Consider the following 21,849-nt stretch of genomic DNA (forward strand, 5'->3'; position numbering starts at 1 on the left):
AGAACGATCGATGGTGGCATAGAGAGTTACTTTTCCGCCATTATCACACATGCAGTCTCTTAACGAATTTAACACCAGAAGACAAATAATGTAATGTGAAATGGTTGCTTTGCACAAAGATCACTAAAATATCTATTTTGCTGGCAATTGTGTACATTATTCAGTCAAATGCTGGAATGCCCTAGTAGAATGTAGTCAATGCAGAAACTTGTTAAATGGGTCTTCCTTTTGAGAAAGTGTGGGTGATCGATTAGAAGAGGAGTGAATGCAGACTGCGCCATTTAAGCCCATCTTTTTGAGAAAGTTTTACCATACTTGTCAGTTGGATGTTGCTCTGAGTTTTTACTTTAGGCCATTATTCTTGTGAATTAGAAATAACTGAGAAAACTTGTGCACAGAACTTGCTATCTTTTTTTTCTTCTTTCAAGGCCAGATAAGAAATGAGTTAGAGATGAGATAGAGTATTCATCTCTCGTGTGTGAGAACAATGATTGAGGAAGCAACACCCATGTCGCGTGCCCACGGGTGCTTTTGCGAAAGCCTAAGCTTCCATTATTAAGGTTCAAGTAATAGTGGCTTAACTCTCTATTGTGATACTTGGGCACTCTTTTTTTTGTCTTGGAAAATCTTCGATGTGTATCTTCATCCTACCAATAGGTTTAATCCATGAAATGGGGGTGAAAGAGTAGGAGTGGAATATAAACTTCATGCTTGGCGTACTCTATTGACTGAGATGCCAATGATTAATCATTATGTTTTTCTTTTTCATGAATAAGTTGTTGCAGTTTTTGACTGCATTCTATCTGTATGGTAGTGATTTACACTATCAAGAACAAAACCTCTTGTGGGTCAATAGAAGTAGGGCTTGAGGGTTGGGGGCTGAGGATTGGGACAAGGGGAAAGAAAAGACAAGGAATCACAGTCTTGGTAATTAAATAATTGTAGAACCCTTATAGGTAAGATCTGAAGATGACTTTACTATGTAACTCATTGAGTGATTCACTGAAGATTTTAAGATAAAACGTAAACATATCTTTTTTGGGTGAAGACTGAAGTTTAATATGTTAAAATTGAAACGTGACATCTTTTTGGTGGAGACCATGGGTTGTATTGACAAAGCAAGTCATTAAAGACATGGATGAAGGATGGTGTAAAGTACATGCTCCAACCATTAGGTAGAGAAATTAGTAGTAATATTAAAAAATAGTTTTTTTTTTTTTTTTTTTTTGGGGGGGGGGGGAGGACTGTATATTTATAACCCATAAAAAGCTGTAGCACATTATAAAGCCAACATGCACTTTGGTTAGTCCATAGCATAGCTCAACCTTGTTGAAAATCTCAAGAATCTCAACTTGATCAAGACAAAATAGCACATGAGATATGAAGATGTCAAATCTTGGTCCAGATTTTGACCTGATTGTCATATATTTTGATATTTTGGGTCAAGTGCTTTTATGAAAAGCTAAATCCTTGTTTGAAATTTTGTCAGAAAAGGCTCCAAACTTGCTATTTTGGTTTGAAGGAGGAAACTTTTCTCTCTTCACTTATTGGCCTTGTTTTTACTCATGCTACATATGAAATTGGTGTAAACTGTTTCCAATAGCAGCATCGGGCCTAGGGTTACTTTCACCTAACCCTACAGCCCCTGGTCATTCCAGGGGTATTTTGGTCATTTTGAAAATTTTTGTGGAGTCCAAGGTTAGGGTGTTATTGGGTTCAGTATGTTTTTAAGATCCTATATCTACTTTTGTTTTTTGATTTGAGTCAATATTTGCAAGTTATGGAAGAGTCCCTGTCTAGGTATGATTTGTAAGTTGTGAACGAATCCTCTAGTTTGCAAATCTGTTTCTTGTTTGAATTCTATATCTACTAGTCTACCCTTAGAATCCAAACTGAATCTTTCTAGTGTGAGATATGGTAGAATCATTGTTTGAGTTGGAGAGTCAAGTAGAAGTTCAAGTTTGATTTAAATTACAAGTTAGTGTCCTTGTATGCTTTCTTTTAGGAAGTTGAGTGCTTTTATGTTTTCCTTGGTGGAGGCTATAAATAAGCCACGATAGATGTAACAATTAGACTTGATTATCTGAATAAGATTTGGAGTGGAGTCATGGGTTCCCAAGGAAGATCCCACAGCTGAGCCTTGAAGTTTTGTGCAGTTACTTCATTAATTCCTCCCACCTTCAAGCTTGCAGCTGCACCAGACTTTTGGGTAAGCCAGCAACATCAAGTTCCCTTTGAAGTAAGTTAACCCTAGCCCCTCTCCCTACCCCCTTGTCTTCCTTAAGCCCACGCAACCCTCCCATTCCCCCTCTTATTCCCTACAATAGCATTGGCCCCTCTTGATGCAGAATTGAAGACATATACAAGAAAGAAGAAGCTTAGTGGGCCAAGCCCATCAAAGGCCTAAAGCTATCACCAAAACCAGCTCATACCTTTCATCGGTTAGGACTACTTTGGTGGGTTAAAGTCAGCCCACATATTTTGATCTCCATGGGCTAGACCTAAGCCCAAGTCTAATTTTTGAAAAGTCAATAAAATGGACTGAGCTTTGAAAATGGGAGGAACTTATTGTCAAAAGAGTTTTCCTTTGTCAAGAGTTAGGTAGTGGTTGAGTCATTAATAGGTTGATGTTAGCTAATGGTTGGATGTTACATTTAATGTCGTTGTCTTTTTAGAATGCTATATAAAAAGACTTATGCAAGAGGAGGAGATACTCATCATAACCAAATTGCTTTGATAGCTATTCTTCTCTTTGGAGAAACCTTTGCTTTGTTTAGCTATTCTTTGGAGAAACCTTGTGTTTGATCAAGGTAGGCTGGGGTCCGATCTAATTGATCTACCTTGCAATATGAAGCTCGGGTGTTTCTTTGTTGTCTTTGTTGTTCTTTCATCCATACTATATCATCCCTTCATTTCTCCACGCGTCCCTAGTCCTCTTCCGCCCCCGTGGCACGTGCGGGGCTGTGGAATGCCAATTTTTGCTTTGTTGCAGTTGTGAATTGAATGAAAGTAAGCAATAGAAATTGAACTTAAACAAATTTGCAAACACACAATCCACAACACACGGATTTTATAGTGGTTTGACTTACAAGTCTACGTCCACTCTTCTCTTGGCCTCAAGAGAGATTTTCACTAGTGATTCTCTTTCAATACGGTGGGTAGAAAAATCAAACCCTTATAATCTTTGTTATGGGACAAGATCACCCTTTTACAATATTTGTTCACAAGCAAGAGCATCTTCTTACAATCTTTGTTTCACGAGCAAGAACACCCTTTACAATCTTTGTTCATGGGCAAGAGCACCCAAAACCAATTCTAGTCTACCTAGACTTAGAATTGAAGACAAACAAATGCAATAGATGGTTAGAGATTACCTAACAAAATGTGTGACACTTTATCCTTTGTGTGAGTGTGATGCAATGAGAGTTGTATGCCCAACTGATATGATTTGCACCACCAATGACCTTCCAACAAACTCCTTTAATCACCTCAAGCTTTGCTCTAATGAGCTTGCTTAAACACCTTGGTATGTTCTTCAAGGGTGGAGTAAGGGTGAGAGGCAAAACAAGTAATTCCTTGTAATTTGAGAGCTTGAGAGTACTTGGGGAGTAGTTGATCAATTGGCAAGGTTAAGACTCTCAAATGAGGTGAATTTGGCTTGTATTGATGGCCTTTAAGTGCCTTAGCCCAACCCCCGAACGGATAGAAAATGGGCAAATTTTAATCGTCTCATTTAAAAATGTAGCCATTAAAAATAGCCGTTGGAGCATTTTTAACCAGATGGAGCTCCGTCTGCTCAGACAAAAATTCCATCTGAGTTTCTGAGACCAGACAGACGTTCGTCTGTAGCACAAAATGCCTAGTAAAGGCAAATATAAGGACTTCATGGGGTTTTAGGGATTTGTAGCCAACCCTAAGTGCACACACATTCTCCTAACATGCTTTAGGTTATTTTAATGATATGATGCACATGGTTTTGATGCAAATGTGTGCGATTACATTTGTATGTGCAAGGAGGTGTCCTAGGCCCTAATTTGCGAAGTCTTCTTGCTTGAGCTTGAGTTGATATTCATTGTTGTTCTTGATTCTTCTTGCACTCCTTTTTCATGCTCATCTTGATTAAGACTTCATGTCCATCTTAGCTTGGTTTTGGCCTTGACTTGGGCTTAGGCATGCGGCGTTGAGTTGGATTTGATCCACTTGCTCTCATATTGAACTAAACAAACACAACTCAGTATAACTATTAGTAATTCATGTTTGTTATCATCAAAACTAATAGAGGTTGATATGGCAATGCTGACATGGCATTTTCCAACAATCTCCCCCTTTTTGATGATGACAAGCACATGAATGATAGGAAATATGAATAGTCATTAATAACAATAATTCATCATTCATATGCATGTTATCACATGTTTTCCCAATGAATTACTTAATTTTAATTCACAAGTTCTTTCTCCCTTTTGTCATTGACAAACAATATAAATGATTTGCTCTCCCTCAAATACCTTTCCCCTTTAACATATACTCCCCCTCACATATGCAAACTCCCCCTACATGAATGCATAAGCAACATGCTCTCCCTCACATATGCACTCTCCCCTAAAATTAATGCATAAAATAAATGACACAAACTCTCCCTTAGTAGCCTTTTTCAGGGTCGTTAATTATTTTAAACAAGACTTGAAATGCACCAATTAAGTTGTCCCTATCCATGTCATTTCTTTCATTTATGCTCATATCATCATCATTAATGGAATTAAGACTATTGGAGAGGTTTACCTCAAAATCTTCTTATTCTTCCTCCTATTTTGCCATAAGAGCCAAGTTGATTCTCTCTTCATCGGACTCCTCCTTTTCTTCATCATCATCATTAGTGATGTAGGATGTTTCGGCCATATAGGTTCTCTTTTTATTTTATTTTATTGGGGCACTCGGATTTGATGTGACCCGGTTTCCTACACTTACAACAAGTGACATCTTTGTTAGAAGTATAAGTTCTTTCCTGAGAAAGATTTTTACCGTTGTGCTCCTTAGAGGATTCTCTTTTGTGAGGGTGCTTTCCTCTTTTCTTTTCAAGTAATCTTTTGAACTCTTTGGTGATTAAGTCTATTTCATTCTCAATGTCTAAATCCTCTCCTTCATTCTCACTTTCTTCTTTCACCTTGATGACATTTTTTAATGCTATGGACTTCTTCTTTTGAACCATTTGCATGCTCGCTTTGACTTTGTTGTCCTCTTTAAGCTCCGCTTCATAGGCAAGCAAATATCCCATAAGCTCATCAAGGGCGATTTTTGATAAATTTTCCACTTCTTCAATCACAATCTTTTTGGGTCTCCATGAGGGTGAAAGTGCTTTTATAATTCTTTTGGTCACATCCTCATTTGCAAAGTCCTTGCCAAGGCTATGCAACTTGTTAACAATGTTAGTGAATCTTGTGAATAAAGAAGTAATATTTTTGCTATCGAAAATCTTAAAGTCTTCATATTGAAGCATATAAATATCTAAGTTCATCTTTTTGATGTAGTTGGTCCCTTCATATATGACAACCAACTTATCAAAAATATCCTCAGCGTTATTGCAAATCCTACATCTATAGTGATTCTTTCACTTAAAGCACATTGCTTTGTGGTTTAATTGAATTTTGGCCTCGTCGGTTGCACTCCATTTGGCCTTGGGTTTGGGTATCTTTGGCCATCTTCATTTAGATTAAGAATTTTATTTGGTCCACATGTGATGATATCCCAAACATCAAAGTCCTGTGCACGAACGAAATCTTCAAACCTATTTTTCCATTAGGTAAAACCTTCTCTATCAAAGTATGGAGGTCTAGATGGGTTAAGTCCTTCGGTTCTGGAGGTTACTTGGTCAAAGGGAAATACCATGATCTTTTACTCTTTTAGATATAATTTCGATCTCAAATTGAGATCCCGCTCTAATACCAATTGTTAAAGCAACATAGAGGGGGGGGGTGAATAGGTTGTAACTAGCGGAATTACTTAATTTTTTGGTTTGATTGGAAATACAAGATAAATTGTGAATTGAATGAAAGTAAGCAATAGAAATTGAATTTAAATAAATTTGCAAACACATAATCACAACACAAGGATTTTATGGTGGTTTGACTTTACAAGTCTATGTCTACTCCTCTCTTGGTCTCAAGAGAGATTTTCGCTAGTGATTCTTTTTCAATACGGTGGGTAGAAAATTAAACCCTTACAATTTTGTTACGGGGTAAGATCACCCTTTTACAATCTTTGTTCATGGGCAAGAGCACCCTCTTACAATCTTCGTTCACAGCAAGAGCACCCAAAAACAATTCTAGTCTATCTAGACTTGAAATCGAAGACAAACAAATATAATAGATGGTTATAGATTACCTAACAAAGGGTGTGACACTTTACCTCTTGTGTGAGTGTGATGCAATGAGAGTTGTATGCTTAAGTGATATGATTTGCACCTCCAATGACCTTCTAATAAAAGCTTTCAATCACCTCAAGCTTTGCTCCAATGAGCTTGCTTAAACACCTTAGTATGTTTTTCAAGGGTGGAGTAAGGGTGAGAGGCAAAACAGATGATTTCTTGTAATTTGAGAGTTTGAGAGTAGTTGATCAATTGGCAAGGTTAAGGCTCTCAAATGAGGTGAATTTGGTTTATATAGATGGCCTTCAAATGCCTTAGCCCAACCCCCAAAGGATAAAAAATGGACAAATTTTAGCTCAGACGGACTACTGTCTCACTCAAATGGACGTTTATCTCATTTAAAAATGTAGCCGTTAAAAATAGCCATAGGGGCATTTTTAACAAGACGGATGTTCATTTGGATTAGACGTTATTCTGTCTGGATCAGACAGATCTCCGTCTGAGCTTCTGTGACTAGACGGACGCCTGTCTACAGCACAAAATGCCCAGTAAAGGCAAATATAGAGACTTTATGGGGTTTTAGGGATTTATAGCCAACCTTAAGTGCACACACATTCTCCTAACATGCCTAAGGTTATTTTAATGACATGATGCACATGGTTTTGATGCAAATGGGTGTGATTACATTTGTATGTGCAAGGAGGTGTCCTAGGCCCTAATTTGCTAAGTCTTCTTGCTTGAGCTTGAGTTGATATTCATTGTTGTTCTTGAGTCTTCTTGCACTCCTTTTTCATGCTCATCTTGATTAAGACTTCATGTCCATCTTGGCTTGGTCTTGGCCTTAACTTGGGCTTAGGCATTCGGCGTTGAGTTGAATTTGATCCACTTGCTCTCATATTGAACTAGACAAACACAACTCAGTATAACTATTAGTAATTCATGTTTGTTATCATCAAAACTAATGGAGGCTGATGTGGCAATGTTGACATGGCATTTCTCAACATGTCCCTATTGTTATGATGTTATTCTAGAATTATCATTGTGAATTTGTGATTGCTTTCTAGATTTCAGTATTGTTTCACAACTGAAATCTGTCTTATTTTTAAGTCTGAGAAATTTGAATTTCCTTCCTATTTGGCTACTGTTTTGATCAATCAAATACAATACTGCATTACCTCTCCTTCTAAAAACCCTATATTCCTACCCCATTTAACCTCGCCCTTCCCCTATGGAATTGCACCTACCCCTACCCTCATTCCTACTTTTAGTATCATGAAAGACCTTCATCCATTAGGTTTGAAAATTTCCTACACTCCATCTTCAATCTCTAGAAACCCTAAACCTTGGTTTTATTAAAACTCCTATAGCTCCCTAACCCCCCATCAAAATTCAAACCCTTTTAGGATTAGCTTCTCCTACACCCCCCCCCCCAATTTCCCCTGTCGAACCGTAGCCTAGCCACCATCTTGAGTCATACTCGAAGTTGGAAACCTAATTTCAAAACCCTAAACCTTGAGAACCAAATCTGAAATTATACAAGATTAATAGTTGCATTAATTCCAGCCTAGCCAAACCCTATAATCAAGTAAACCTTTTAATTCCAGTTCTGAAATCTCAGGTACAACAAGGTTTCAGACTTTGTTCTTCAAACTTTATACCCCAAACTCTAGCCGAACCTAACCCTAGAACCCCATAACCAACCCATTCCCTTCAACCATAGGTAATTTTGAACCTTAATTGACTGCCGATTCTATTGAAGAGGATCTTGGAGTGACCCTAAATCTAGGGCAGTACCTTAATTAGTCAAACTCTATAATTTGGTTCACATCAGAAAGTGTTTTTTTCTTCCTACAACAACATAACAACAATAACAACAATGCAACGACGACGACGAGCCTTTTCCAACTAAATGGGGTTGGCTACATGAATCCTTGCCATTTCCGAAATGTTTATTCTTTCTATTCTTAAATATTTTTGTGAATTCAACCATTGGGAGTTTGGGACTATACCTGTAAACAGATCGGATTTGGCTGGGATATACCACTATCCAAATCTGAATCCAATTCTGATTAGCAAATTGGCTATCCAAATCGGAATCCGGGGGAAATTTTTAGAAGATATCCAAATTCGAATCCGGAACTTTATCAGATATCCGATAATAATCCGATCCGATAAACTATCCAATTAGTGATTGTCGATTGCCATTTTTGTTAATTTCTGATTTTCCGGTTATGATTACTGGTTTATGAATCCAGTTGTCAACTAGAAAAAATATTTAATACTTTACTCTAACCGGATAATTTCCGATTTTTGATTTTCCGGTTATTTGATTACCGGTTTCTAAATCCAATTATTAGTCATTTTCAAAGAAAAAAATGTTTAATACTTTACTCTAATCGGATAATTTTATTATCCGGATATAATCCAATCCATTAAGCAATTATCCGAATCTGAATTCGATTGCCTATCAGATGGATACTGATATTTTCTGGTAAGAAAAACTCTTGACTCAGATGCCCTTAAACGAATACGAATGCGAATGCGAATTTGAAGGCGGATTTCGGCTATCCATTTACAGGTCTCTTTGGACATGGGCAATTAAGGTTTCTAACTTTTATGACTTATTCTTATGTATTATTCAGAGGCGGATTTTGGCTATCATGTTCAAGCTACTTGATAGTTGAAAGTTGTAATCATGGTAAGAAATTTTGGCAGAACTTGGCCGAAATTTCAGTGTTTTGATGTATGGCGAAATGAAATCACTGGCGAAATTGAAAAGTTGTAAGTTTCGCCGAAAGTAGCAGCCTTTACCCTTGCTATAAAAAAAGTCAAAATCTGAATAAAAAAATCCAATTTTTTTGGCAAAATTTTGCTCAGATTTTGGGTTTTCGGTAGTTTGGTTGGGTAGTGAAACCCCTGATTTTGGCAAAGTTTCACACCTTGGTTGTAATATGTAATATTAACCTATTGCTGAAGATGAGTTTGTTCCTTGTAGTAGAAACTTCGAAGGTCTAAATTATGTTTTAATTGTCAATCAGTGCGTAGTTGATGTATCCAGCCCCCAGCCAGCCTGAAAGAGCCTAGAAGGGTCTCAAGTCCATCCGGAATTGTGCCCAAACCAGGGGGCATAATCGTCCAAGGGCCAAAATGGTCATTTTCACCCGTTGGATTGAGTCTATGTTAGTAAGGTTGAGTTCAGAATAATTTTTGAATTTTCTTTCTGTTTTTATAATTTAATTTGGAGTCTTAGATGTTGAGTTATTTTGGTAGCTGGGTGTTAATTGATCTGTTAGTAGGAGGATGTGGTTCCTAAATTTTAGGAGTCTTTATCTTGAAGGGAGTTTGTTTGAGTTTGGAGTCAGTTATGGAAAGTCTCGTTTGACAAGTAATAAGAGTCGATTACAGGAGGCTATAAATAGCCAAATCTTAATGTAAATTCTCAGATTTGATTATTGAATGAAGTGATTTTGAAGAAAGACTTAGTATGGTCATGGGATCCTTGGGAGGGAGACCTGCGGCTGGGTTTGAGCTACTGTTTGCAATTTTTCAAAGTTTCTTCTTCTTCTTCAAGCACTCAAGCACTCATTCCAGCATTCACACAAACCAACAATCAAGTTTTGAAGCCTCCATCATCAAGTCCAGCAGGCAGCAGCATCCTTCAAGTTTCCAACAGCCCAAGTAAGTTACAGCCTCTATCCAAACTCTAGAAGCCATCTCCCATCTCCTTCTTTTTCCCACTACCTCATTCCAGCCCCAAAACACCCCATTATACCCTCTTTAGGATCACTGAAGCTTGCTGAACAAAGATCTAATCTTATTTTCTGCAACCTACCACCTTGGTCATTGACTTCTACAAATTCTGCACTTCATCTTCTACCTTGGGAAATTGCAGAATTTTTAGAGTTGCTGAATCTGGAGTTTGAGTCCTTAGCCCTCTACATTGGTTCAGGTTGTTGAAGTATCAATAGGAAACCGCACTGGAACTAGATAGCAACCACCCCAGTCCATCCTTGACCCAATCAAACCCTAGTCTTGACCTAGAATTCTAATCTTGAGTTCTGAATTTGGAGTTCTTAAATTTCAGACCTGTTTTCAGCATCCCAACAACCTTTTAGGCCCTTTAAAACCCTAGGCGAAACCTCTAAGAGCCCTAAATAGCTGCTGTAATCTTACTAGAAGATCCTGGATATCCAGCCCTAATCATGGGTTGCATCAGTAGTTTATTTGTCAGTAATGTCTCATTGCATTCAGAGTAGTTTATTTGTCAGTAATGTCTCATATCATTCAGGGTTTCAAACCATGTCTTATTGCAGCTAAGGGTGCAAATTCAAGTCACTAACTTTTGTGTGTGTTTTTTATTTTTAATACACCTTGAAGGCTCAAACATATCTATTAATGTTAGAACTAGCTTCCCCTTTAAGTTTCAGAACCAACCATGCCCATTTGACTGTCAAATCATCAAGTCGGAACCAAAAAGGAGAAAGAAAAAAAAAAAAAAAAAGGAACAAAAATGAAAAAAGAATATAAAGCGCCATCTCTTCAAATCTCAACAAGGCCTTGAGATGATGGTGTCCCAAACCCTTGTCCATAGTCAATTAGTATGAATATTGGTGGATTTCTAACGTTGACAACCAGGACTTGTGGATTTTTTATTCAGATATGTAAGAATTAGAAATTAACATCGTGCTACTTTGTTTTTCTCTCTCTCACTTATGTTGACAACGTTGATAAGTGTTTTTTCATCAGTATCAAACATATCTCATGATGGATTGAATGGTACTTTCACTGTAAACGTCTTTCTTTTTCAGTCTGTATATCATCCGAGGTTCTTCACTTTCTGCTGCAATTTCTGCTGTTTCACTTTGTCTTTTTTTTTTTTTTTTGTGTGGGGGAGGGTGGTGGTGGTTTAATGATGATGCTGTTTTAGGTACTGTTACAAGAGTTTGCGGTTGGTTTGTTGGAGAGCATTTTGTGTCACAATGGTACGTTATTAGTGGCTTGGATGTCCCAAAAGGGCCGGTGTAACTATGGACTGTTTAAGGGCCATTACTCAATATGAAGGTGAGATCTTCAGAAGTTATTAAGAATCAGAGAATAATTCAATTTAGTTATATCAATCTTGTACTGTTGTAAATATTGGTGAAACATAAATTTGGATTCTCTTTCTTTATATGTATTAATCATGCTATGGTAACTTTAGTAAATTTGGTGATACATTTTTCAAATTTTTTTACTCTAGTTTTTAAAATATTGAAAAGTTTTTCTCTAAGTGCTCATCCTTGGAGGGAACCTCCTGGTGTATGACGGGGTAAATATCCCAATCTTTTGGGGAGCTGATTGGACCAATCAGTCATTAAATTGGTATAGCTATTGTATGTATTAAAATTTTTGGGTCCCTATGGCTTTAAACCGATCATCAGGTGGTGTAGTTCGAGAACTCGGTTTTTGGGGGCTGACTTGGTGTTCCAAAAAAACCTTGTTGGACTGATATCTTAGAGATTTCACGGAGTTGGTGCACTTTTTTGGCTGAAATCAATGCCAGGCTGCTTTGGTTGGGAAGCATTAATCTACAGTAAATTCTGAGGTATACTAAAATCTAACTGAGATACCAAATCGGAATCCCAAAAAATGAGATATTACTAAGATTTATGTGATTGGGATAAAGGGACCTTCGAACAAATGGGTAAATAAATTGAGAAGGGAAGGGCAAGCCTTGAATTACACACACACACACACATATACATACATACATACATACATACATACATATATATATCATAGGGGGGAGGCCCGCTTTAGTATATATATATATAGCCGCCCTACGTGTACATATATGATAGGTGTAAGCCATCATGGTGAATAAGAGGTTTGGGTAGTTATTCAAGAAAGTGTCATCACGTGCAATTTTGAGTGGAAGGTTAGCTAACCTAGTGTGGTGTTCCAAAGGGTTTTATGCACCATTGGGTTTTACAACTGCTGCCCCTTCGCTGTTCGTGGACTCAGAGGCCTCAAGACTAGACTTATTTAATCCTAAGGGCCAAGACTCAAAGAAAAATATGCAAATGCATGTCACCTATCACCATTCTGAGGCATAACCCTTCTTGAACAGTTATGTGACTCGAGATGAATGATGCAGATTAGTGTACAAGAAAAAGAATTTACACTGTTACATAACTTATTTATCCATAACAAGAGCTTTGTTGCCTTGCTTCCCTTAGGAAGTTTTGGCCCAAGAGGTAAAAATTAGAGAGGAGAAGGAGAGGATAAAAGTCAAGTACCTCTTATTGATGGTAAGTTGTATATTACAAACACTTGACAAGGCAACGTTGTAAGTTGGTCTGAACGTCCTAGAAGCACACTGCTTACAGAGAGTTCAGGGGGTTGTCCTAACAAAAGGACTAAGGTCCTACTTATAGACCTTGGACTTAGAACAATTCTAAAGTCTAATTTATAGACACCAATTTGACATAAGATTCTAAAATAATTCAAGTACCAGAAATGTCCCCTAAACTATTTTAGTTATTATAGTTTCAAATTTTACGTCTTTGTCCTTGCATCAATGCTGATGTCAGCAAAGATTCTTTATTGGTGTGGAGGTTTAAACACGTGTGTCATTCCACTCATATACTCCACAATGCTATGATGTTTTACACTACGTGTCCTTTAGTACGGGCTTTAGTCATCTCCATAATTTTTTATGTAATTTTCATTATCATCCATTTTGATCATGATGCTGGATGTAGGATTTTCTGTGTCACTTTTGGCAGATTTGAGTGCTTGAAATTCTTTCATCAAAAGCTTAAATTTTTGCCTGAGATCTTGTGTAGATTCTTGTATAGTTTTTAATTTTCAGAACTAGCCCTAGCGAGGCAGCTTCTTTCCCTTTTGTAGAAGATGCTGATTTGTGCTGTAAGGATATAGCTTCATTGGATTTCATAGAGAGGTGGTGCATTGGTGCTGTAGAGAAGCTTCAATGGATTTTATAGAGAGATGGTGTTGTAGAGAAAGTATCTCGTCATGCAGCTTTTTAATATAGGCTTCCTTGAGTTCATTATCTTTTGCACTAATTTTTATGTCTTCTCTGGTCTTTTTCACAATGTAAGCATAGTCGTGCTATGTACTGGGACGGATTTGTAGATTGAATATGGGCTTATGTAGAAATTTGGTCCAATAGCTTCCCTGGCTGCATCAAGGATTTCTGTAAGACTATAATATCCTTTGAACATGGGTTGTTGAAAATCTTTTATACATTGTAGGACTTCTTCCCAATTGATATAAACACTTGGAGTGTGACCCCTGATGACGAGGTAAATCGGAAATTTGCAGCTTTTTGTTTTTGGGGAGGAAGAAATAATTTGCTAGGGCTTCAAGGTTATGCTCACATTGTGAAAAGACTAGAGAAGACATAAAAGTCACTGCAAAAGATAATGAACCCAAGGAAGCCTATATTATGAACCTATAGGATGATATCCTTTTTCTATAGCACCATCTCTCTATGAAATCCAATGAAACTATGTCATTACAACACAAATTAGCATCTTCTACAGAAGGGAAAGAAGCTGTCTCATTAGAGCCAGTGTCGAAGATTAAAACTACAAAAGAGTCTAGACTAGATCTTGGGCAAAATTTAAGCTTTTGATGAAAGAATTCCAAGCACTTAAATCTTCCAAAAGTGACACAGAGACTCTTGCATCCAACATCATGATTAGAATGGATGATGGTGAAAATTACATCTAAAATTGTGGGGATGAATAGAGTCCGTACTAAAGGACACGTAGTGTAAAATATTATAACACTGTGGAGTCCATGAGTGGAATGATACACGTGTTTAAACCTCTACACCAATAAAGAATCTTTGCTAATGCCAGCATTGATGCTAAGATAAGACGTAAAACTTGAAACCTCAGTCCTTTTGTTAGGGCAAACCCCCTGAACTCTTTATAACCATTGTGCTTCCAGGGCATTCAAGCATTTGTGATATACAACTTACCATCATTAAGTGGTACTTGACTTATGTCCTCTCCTCTTTAGTTTTTACCTCTGGGGGCAAAACTGCCTGAGGGAAGCAACGCAACGAGGCTCTTGTTTATGGATAAATAAGTTGTGTGACACTGTAAATTCTTTTTCTTGTATATCCCTAATTTGGATATTCATCTCGAGTCACATAATTGTTTTAGAATGGCTATGCCTTCAGAATGGTGACGGGTGACATGCATCTGCATATTTTGTTTAATTTTCTCTAAGTCTTGGCCCTTAAGATTAAATTAGTCTAGTTTTGGGGCATCAGAGTCCATGGACAGCAAAGGGTAACAGTCGTAAGACCCACTAATGCGTAAGACCCTCTGGAACATACCAATAACTAGGTTTAGTTTAACCTCTTTCCATGACTCAGAAAAGTTTTTGCTGTACCACCCTATGTGGTGAAACTTCACCTTCTTGTAGCCAAACCAGCTGCAAATCCAGCTCATTAAACCAAAAAGATTTTCGAATATTGAATGGGTGTCATCATGTGCAATTTCAGAAAGTTAATCTCCGTCCTCTTAACAAGACAGTTGCAGTGTTAGGAACAATTTGGTTCAGGTGGATTATCTCACTTGTATGAGTCTGACACTTTTGGGTGATGATTATTATATGAAACTTGATAAATGTCCAAAATACTAGCAGAAAAATAAGTTATAGTTGCTGAAATTCATTTTAGTGGAACAAATGAAACCCGAACAGATTGCTGGTTTGTGTTACTGTAGAATTGGCTTATTGGAAGCAAATTCCAGGCTTTGAGCTGCCTGAGGGAGAGAAGTTTATGCCCATTAGCAGAGTAAGTATGATGGATCCCTCCCTTCAGCTCCTGTAGTAGCTTTCAATGGGGTAAAACCAGTAAGCTTTTCATTCCAACAGTAAAGAAAGGAATCCAAAAGGGCGAACAGTCATATAAACTGAAGAAGGAGAAGGAGAAGAAGAACAAAGAACCAAGAAGGAAAGAGGATGAAGGACAGACAGATCTGAGGTTAAGAAAAAGCCAGAAGAGGGTAAAACCTACATCACCACTTGGCTCTGGCAACTGGCCATGCAGGCAACTACTCAAAATAAAATAAATATATAAATAAAAGAAGAAAGAGAAAATCTATCTTCAGTCTTTGATGATGATAATTACATGCAAGCACATACAGGTTCTTCTTGATGGAAGACTCCAACAAACTAAACTTCCCCAATACAACAAGGACGAAGCCTTATCCCAACCTAATGGGGTCACCTACATGGATACAGGTAGAGGTGGACAAAAAATATATAAAATAAATAAAGGGAAATAAAAGGAAGTGGCAAACAACATTGAAAGAATTTTAGAGCATCATCCTTTTTGGCTTTGACCAAGTCCCCACTTTTTGAACCTATATACATTATACAGGGAATTTTGACGTCCAAAGTAAAATAAGCTCTAAAGAGGATGAAAATAAGCGAAAAACAAGGTCTTGATGAAATCCCAATATAAGCATGGAAGAACATAGGCATCATGGTTCCAATTTACAAAAATAAAGGAGATATTCAAAGCTGTAATAACTATAGAAGCATTAAACTAATGATCTATACTATGAAATTATGGGAGAGAGTAATTGAAACTCATTTGAGATAATTAACCACAATTACGGAATTAGAATTTGACTTTAGGCTGGAAGATCCACAACGAAAGCTACTTACCTTATTAGGAGGCTTATGGAAAAGTATAGAGACTGTAGGAAAGACCTTCAAATGATATTTATTGACCTAGAAAAAGCTTATGAAAAGAAGTGTTGCAAGTAAATATGTGGACATAGTTAGGGATATGTATAATGGTTCAGTGACAAGGGTAAGAATAGTTGGGGGACAAAGTAATGAATTCCCAATTATAGTTGGGCTACATCAAGGATCAGCCTTAAGCCCATATTTATTTGCACTTATAATGGATGAATTAACCAAAGACGTTCAAGACGAGGGTCCTTGGTGTATCTTTTTTGCTAATAATATCGTGTTGATAGATGAGACTCAAGTGGGGATTAACCAAGTTATAATCATGGAGAGCAGCTTTGGAATCAAAAGACTGTAAACTAAGTAGAACAAAGACAAAATATTTAGTTTGTAACTTAGGTCTTGATCAGGCAAACGATGAGGTGGTGAACTTGATGATAAGGAGATCTTTCAGAGTGATTGTTTTAGGTATCTTGGTTCAATCATAAATAAAAATGATGATATAGGGGGTGATGTTTTCAAAAGAATTAAAAGCACAGTGTAAGAGCCGGCACACAATGCATTGATCTGGCCTACTTAGCCTCGCCCCGATCATAGCGGAACTTCTCATTTAGAATAGGGTGAAGTGAAAAGGTGTGTATGGGGTGTTGTGTGATCGACATATTCCTTTAAAGCTCAGAGGAAAATTCTAGAGGACTGTCGCTTGACTAGCTATGCTGTATGGTGCAGAGTGTTGGACTATTAAAAAGAATCATATAGATAAACCCAGTGTAAGAGAAATGAGGATGCTAAGATGGATGAGTGGCAAAACTAGGAAGGATAAGATATGGAATGATCATTTTAGAGTTGGTTTGGAGTAGCTCCAATAAGTGACAAGCTACAAGAAAGTTGTTTGAGGTGGCATGACCACATTCAACGGAGACCTGTAAATGCCCTTATATAGAGAAGTGATATACTCTGTATTGAAGGAATTAAAAGAGCTAGGGGGCAGGCCTAAGATAAACGTTAAGAGAAGTGGTGAAAGGATGTCCATAGCTTAGGCCTTGTATCAAGTGTGGCCTCAAACAGAGCTGATTGGAAGGCAAGAATCCAAGTAGCGGACCCCATTTAGTTGGGACAAGACTTGATAATGATGAATCCTTTTAAGCTTGGAATTCCCCCCCCCCCAAAAAAAAAAAAAAAAAAAAAAAAAAAGAAAAAAAAAAATCCTTTTTAGCTACATATTGCTTAATTGCCCAACATTTTACTCTAGGCCTGAAAAATGATTGTAATACAACGATAGCAGTGCAACATCTATCCAATTAAATGGGGTTGACCACTTGAATCTTTTCTCTTCAGTCATTTCTTTTGAAGTCATAACATGCACGAGGCCTAAGCTAAGCATGTTTTTCTTCTCCACTTCTTCTATGGTTATCTTAGGTCTGCCCCTGGCTCTTTTGGTCCCCTCTTATCTGAATCAGGGCAGTCCTCTGAACTGGGCCATCCAGAGGCCTTTGTTGGACATGACCATGCGACCTCAAATGACTCTCTCTATGTTTTTTATGAAACAGAGCTACTTCCAGTCCGAACCTCGCTCTAATATGGTCATTCCTAAATATAAATCCCCAGTATAAAAATAAAATAACAGATTACATCAAATTGTAAACTATTAAATGAATCCCTAAGTATCTGGACTTGGACTAGATTTAGATCCAGCTTGTCTTGGCCTGGGCTCCCAAATGAGTATCTAATGGTCCAAGGAGCTACTGCATCATCAGGTTTATCTGATTTCCTATTTCAAGATGAAGGTTCTCCTTCAATGTTATTTACTCTGTTCTGGTGATCCTGAATTCCTGCAAATCTCGTTCTAGTTTGAGACTTCTTGTTGCACCAGTTGAGCTGTAGTTTTTTCCCCCCATAATTCATCCTTCATGTTATACAGCTGTCTGTACTGTTATTGCTGATGCTAAGAAAAGGGCTCTGATCATTGTTTCTCTTTGTCTCCCTCTCTTTGTGTTCCCTCGTACTTCTCAAGAATTGGGTTAAACAACATATTTACAGTAAATAGGATGGAGATGAGACTGATTGTCTGAGAACTTCATTTCTGACTAGACATTTTTGTTTTATGAAGTCTCAATTTGTGCATGCTTAATTGCTTATGGGATGCCAAATGTTAAGACCTGTTAATATTTCCTTGCAGATTCTTTGTGCTATTGGTTCTTTTTCTTTGCTGTCCTTTTATCTAGTTTTGAAGATGTAGTGGCAGCGCAGTCAACAGTTGGGCCCAGTCCTCTGATTCCCATTGCCGTCCTCGCTGGCTCCCCTAGTAGTGGGCTCTTTGATCCTATAGAGATTTCACCATCTGTAATTCCACATTATCCAATTCCAGCAGAACCATTGTCACCAATGTACCCATCATTCCCTACCCCGTATGAGCCGGTCTTGACTGGAAAATGCCAGTTAAACTTCTCTGCTATTTCAAAAATCATGGAGAAAACTGCAATAGATTGTGGTCCATTTTTGGGTTCAGTTCTCGGGAATGTTATCTGTTGCCCTCAGGTTAATAGTTTACTACATATTGCCCAAGGTCACCGTAGTGTGAAGTCAGATGAGCTGGTTTTCCCAATGGGCGTGGCCAATGATTGTTTCTCAGATATTATTAGTATATTATCCAGCAGAGGGGCAGAAAACAGTACAATACGTAGTCTTTGCTCCATAAATGCATTGAACCTCACCAGTGGATCATGTCCAGTGAAGGATGCAACTACATTTGAGAAAATGGTAAACACAAGCAAACTACTTGATGCTTGCAGTAGCATTGACCCACTTAAGGAATGCTGTAGGCCAATATGTCAGCCTGCTATCGCGGAAGCTGCTTTACGCATTTCAGCAACAGGATCAACTATTTTTGCAAATGCAGATGTAGAGGGAAAGTCTAATGGGGTAAACACCCTTAATGATTGTAAACGGGTGGTATACTCGTGGCTTTCAAGGAAGCTGTCACCGGATGCTGCAAATACTGCATTTCGAATATTGTCTGCCTGCAAAATTAACAAAGGTATGATGTTGTTTGTTAACCTTCACATTATACAGTTGGATTGGAAAATGTGTCTGATGTGTTTTGTTTTTTTCTTCTTTTCTGTTGGGTAAATTTTCTGCTAGTTTTGATTCTTCTCTCAACTTGTAAAATGGCTATGTTAACATATATCATTTTCCAGATAGATCTTACACTACTGTTTTGATGTATATATCAATTTCTGTATTTTGGTTTGCAAAGTTCACCATTTTTCACTTGAGTCCTGACTCTAAACATACCTAAATGATTTACAACTGTGGTATACAACCCACAGAAGGCCCTTGTTCCTTGGTTGCTCAGAGGTTAGAACAATTTGGTTCTTCAGTAGCGTAAATTGTGAGAATTTGATGAGTTTCCTGATGCAATCTGTGTTATACAATGGACAAACAGAGGGTACAGATAGTAGCAACGAAGTTAATAATTATTTTATTCATCTTCAGTACATGGACTTGAGAATGTTTGATGTCAAGCCACAGATAGAGTTGCTGGAGAAGACCATTAAACCTTTCAAACCACACACCTTAAAATATTAAGCTCTGTCAGATAGATTTTATGTTCATTGACAGAGGGAGAATAATAGAATACAGGTGTCATGATTCTTGGGCACCTTTGGTATAATGACTGAGATGGCCTATAGTTATGTAGGGGGTTCTATGGCAATGAGTCTATGCCCATTTCTTGAAAATGAGGAAGACACAGTTTTTCATGTTTCTTTGCCCATTGCTCATTTCTGGCTATTGAAATCTTGTATGGTTGTAGTAGAATGAGCACTTTACTGTGACAAAATGGGCACAGAAACTTGTATGGTATGCATAAAAATGGACACATTTTTTTTTTTTAAATAATAAAACCAACTAAGAGAAGGTAAACACATCTATTTAAGCTTAAACTTCACCTTCAACATATGAGTTCTTTTGGTGAAACCTCAACACATATGTTCGTAGTGATGTACAGTGAAGAACATGAAAAAAGTTGGATGGATCACTCCTAAAACCTCATTTACTTCATTATGAAAAGAGATGCAGAAGGAATTGGGAAACACCATCTGAAATTGAGGAATCTGAATGTGAAAGAGAATGATTAGAAGTTGTAATTGCAACAGGACCGGACCCCAAATCTCTCCAATGGAGGAATGATACAGTGTCCTTACATTTCATAGGAACCCAAACCTCACAAATTTCTGACCTAAAAGTGGATCCTCCAATTCATCTATCAATCAGGAGAATCTACCACAAACAATCAATGGTGTAGAGCACCCTGAATGTAAAGAGAAGGATTAAAAGTTGTAATTGCAACAGGGCAAGTAACAAAAATATCAAAATTGCTTCGATCTGATTCGAACTCTCCAATGGATGAATGATACATCGTCCTTACGTTTCATCGACTACAGCATAGGAACCCAAACCTCACGCATTTCCAATCTAAAAGCGAACCCCTCCAATTCATCTAATCAATCACCAATCAATTGTGTAGAGTACCCAGAATGTCATTGTCCCTGTAAAGATAGAACCTGCAAAACAATTCCCAGCAACCCAAAGATCAAAACCACTAATAACCAATACAAATAAAAAGATCTGAAGATCATAGAATAGGACTGAAAAGAAATGATAGTATCGATCTGAAGCTTACTCTGTCACTGAGTTTAACTTGAGTAACACCATAATCGGGCAATAGAACAGTGTCTCCCTCTTTTATAGAAATGGGGATGACATTCTCTGCACTGTCTGGTGTTCCTGGTCCTACTGCCGCCACTTTCCCTGAGTTTAGCTGCAACTTCATCCAAAACATTAACCAAATTGTCTATCAAACAGAACCTACAATGGCGAAGTTTGCGAAAGGAAAGATCCTGCATGAACTCAGGTTTACTTCATTGGTATTCTTGGGAAGAAGAATACCAGCATTGGTCTTAGAAGGAGGAATGATCTTCTCTACCAGTATGCTGTTTAGGCTTGAAATCAGACATTTCACCATGCCTTAGGTACCTTGAGTGAAAGCAGAACTGCTGATGGTGGATCTCTTTAAAACAAGGATTTGAGAGCAAGAGTATTGCAGAGCTTAGGGTTACCAGGGGGGGGGGGGTTCGAGTTTTCTTGAGCTGAGTTTATGCTTTTGAAGTCAAATGACTTGATTACCTCAGAATGATGTTTTGGCCGGGTTTTTGTCAAGTGTCTCCGCATTTTTCTCAAAACCGTGCCTGTGCCGAAGAGGCTTCAATTTGAAGCTTCTCATTTTTGAGAAAAAAGTGCGCCAAACAGCTGCTTCATCCCATTTTCTGCACATCTGCACACTTTTTCTGAACCAGATTACCATTCAAGATTTTAGCTGTTTCTGTGCCCAAAATGGAAATGAGCACAGAAACAGAGAAATGGGATGGTTTCTGTACAACCCCTATTATGAGGACTTGTTGCAATCCACGTAAAAATTAGCTACAGGTGGCTTCCCACAACGTGAGCTGTCTCTTTTCTCTTCCTTCCCTTTTGCTTGTTTGGTTGCAAGATTCTGGTTCCTTATGGTACTGTAGCTCCTGTAATCAAATCATGGTTGTCTTATACTTCCTTCTGCTGATTTCATCCCCCTCCCCCTCTTTTTAAGTCCTGTGGGAATGAATCCATGTGTTGCTGCTTATGCTGTGGGTTAAGCCTCCATCTCTCATCAAGGGGGTGCTCTACCACTGCCCACAAGATTCTTTCAAGTTGCTAAGTTGTTGATT

General features: G+C 37.8%; 1 protein-coding gene across 2 annotated transcripts in view; it reads left to right on the top strand.

Moving 5' to 3' along the window:
* The window catches only part of LOC149022211 (putative GPI-anchored protein At1g61900), a 28,749-nt gene that overhangs the window by 886 nt on the left and 6,014 nt on the right, over positions 1-21,849 (top strand). For both annotated transcript variants that reach the window (XM_089150381.1, XM_089150382.1), the window contains exons 2-3: positions 11,292-11,425; positions 18,264-19,121. In XM_089150381.1, the coding sequence (XP_089006507.1) occupies positions 11,392-11,425; positions 18,264-19,121 (892 nt within the window). In that variant the 5' untranslated portion in view covers positions 11,292-11,391. The remainder of the gene's footprint in view (positions 1-11,291; positions 11,426-18,263; positions 19,122-21,849) is intronic.

This window comes from Hakea prostrata, chromosome 3 (genome assembly GCF_041222555.1).
Source record: "Hakea prostrata isolate BN-2017 chromosome 3, UWA_Hpros_2, whole genome shotgun sequence".
NCBI classification, from domain to species: domain Eukaryota; kingdom Viridiplantae; phylum Streptophyta; class Magnoliopsida; order Proteales; family Proteaceae; genus Hakea; species Hakea prostrata.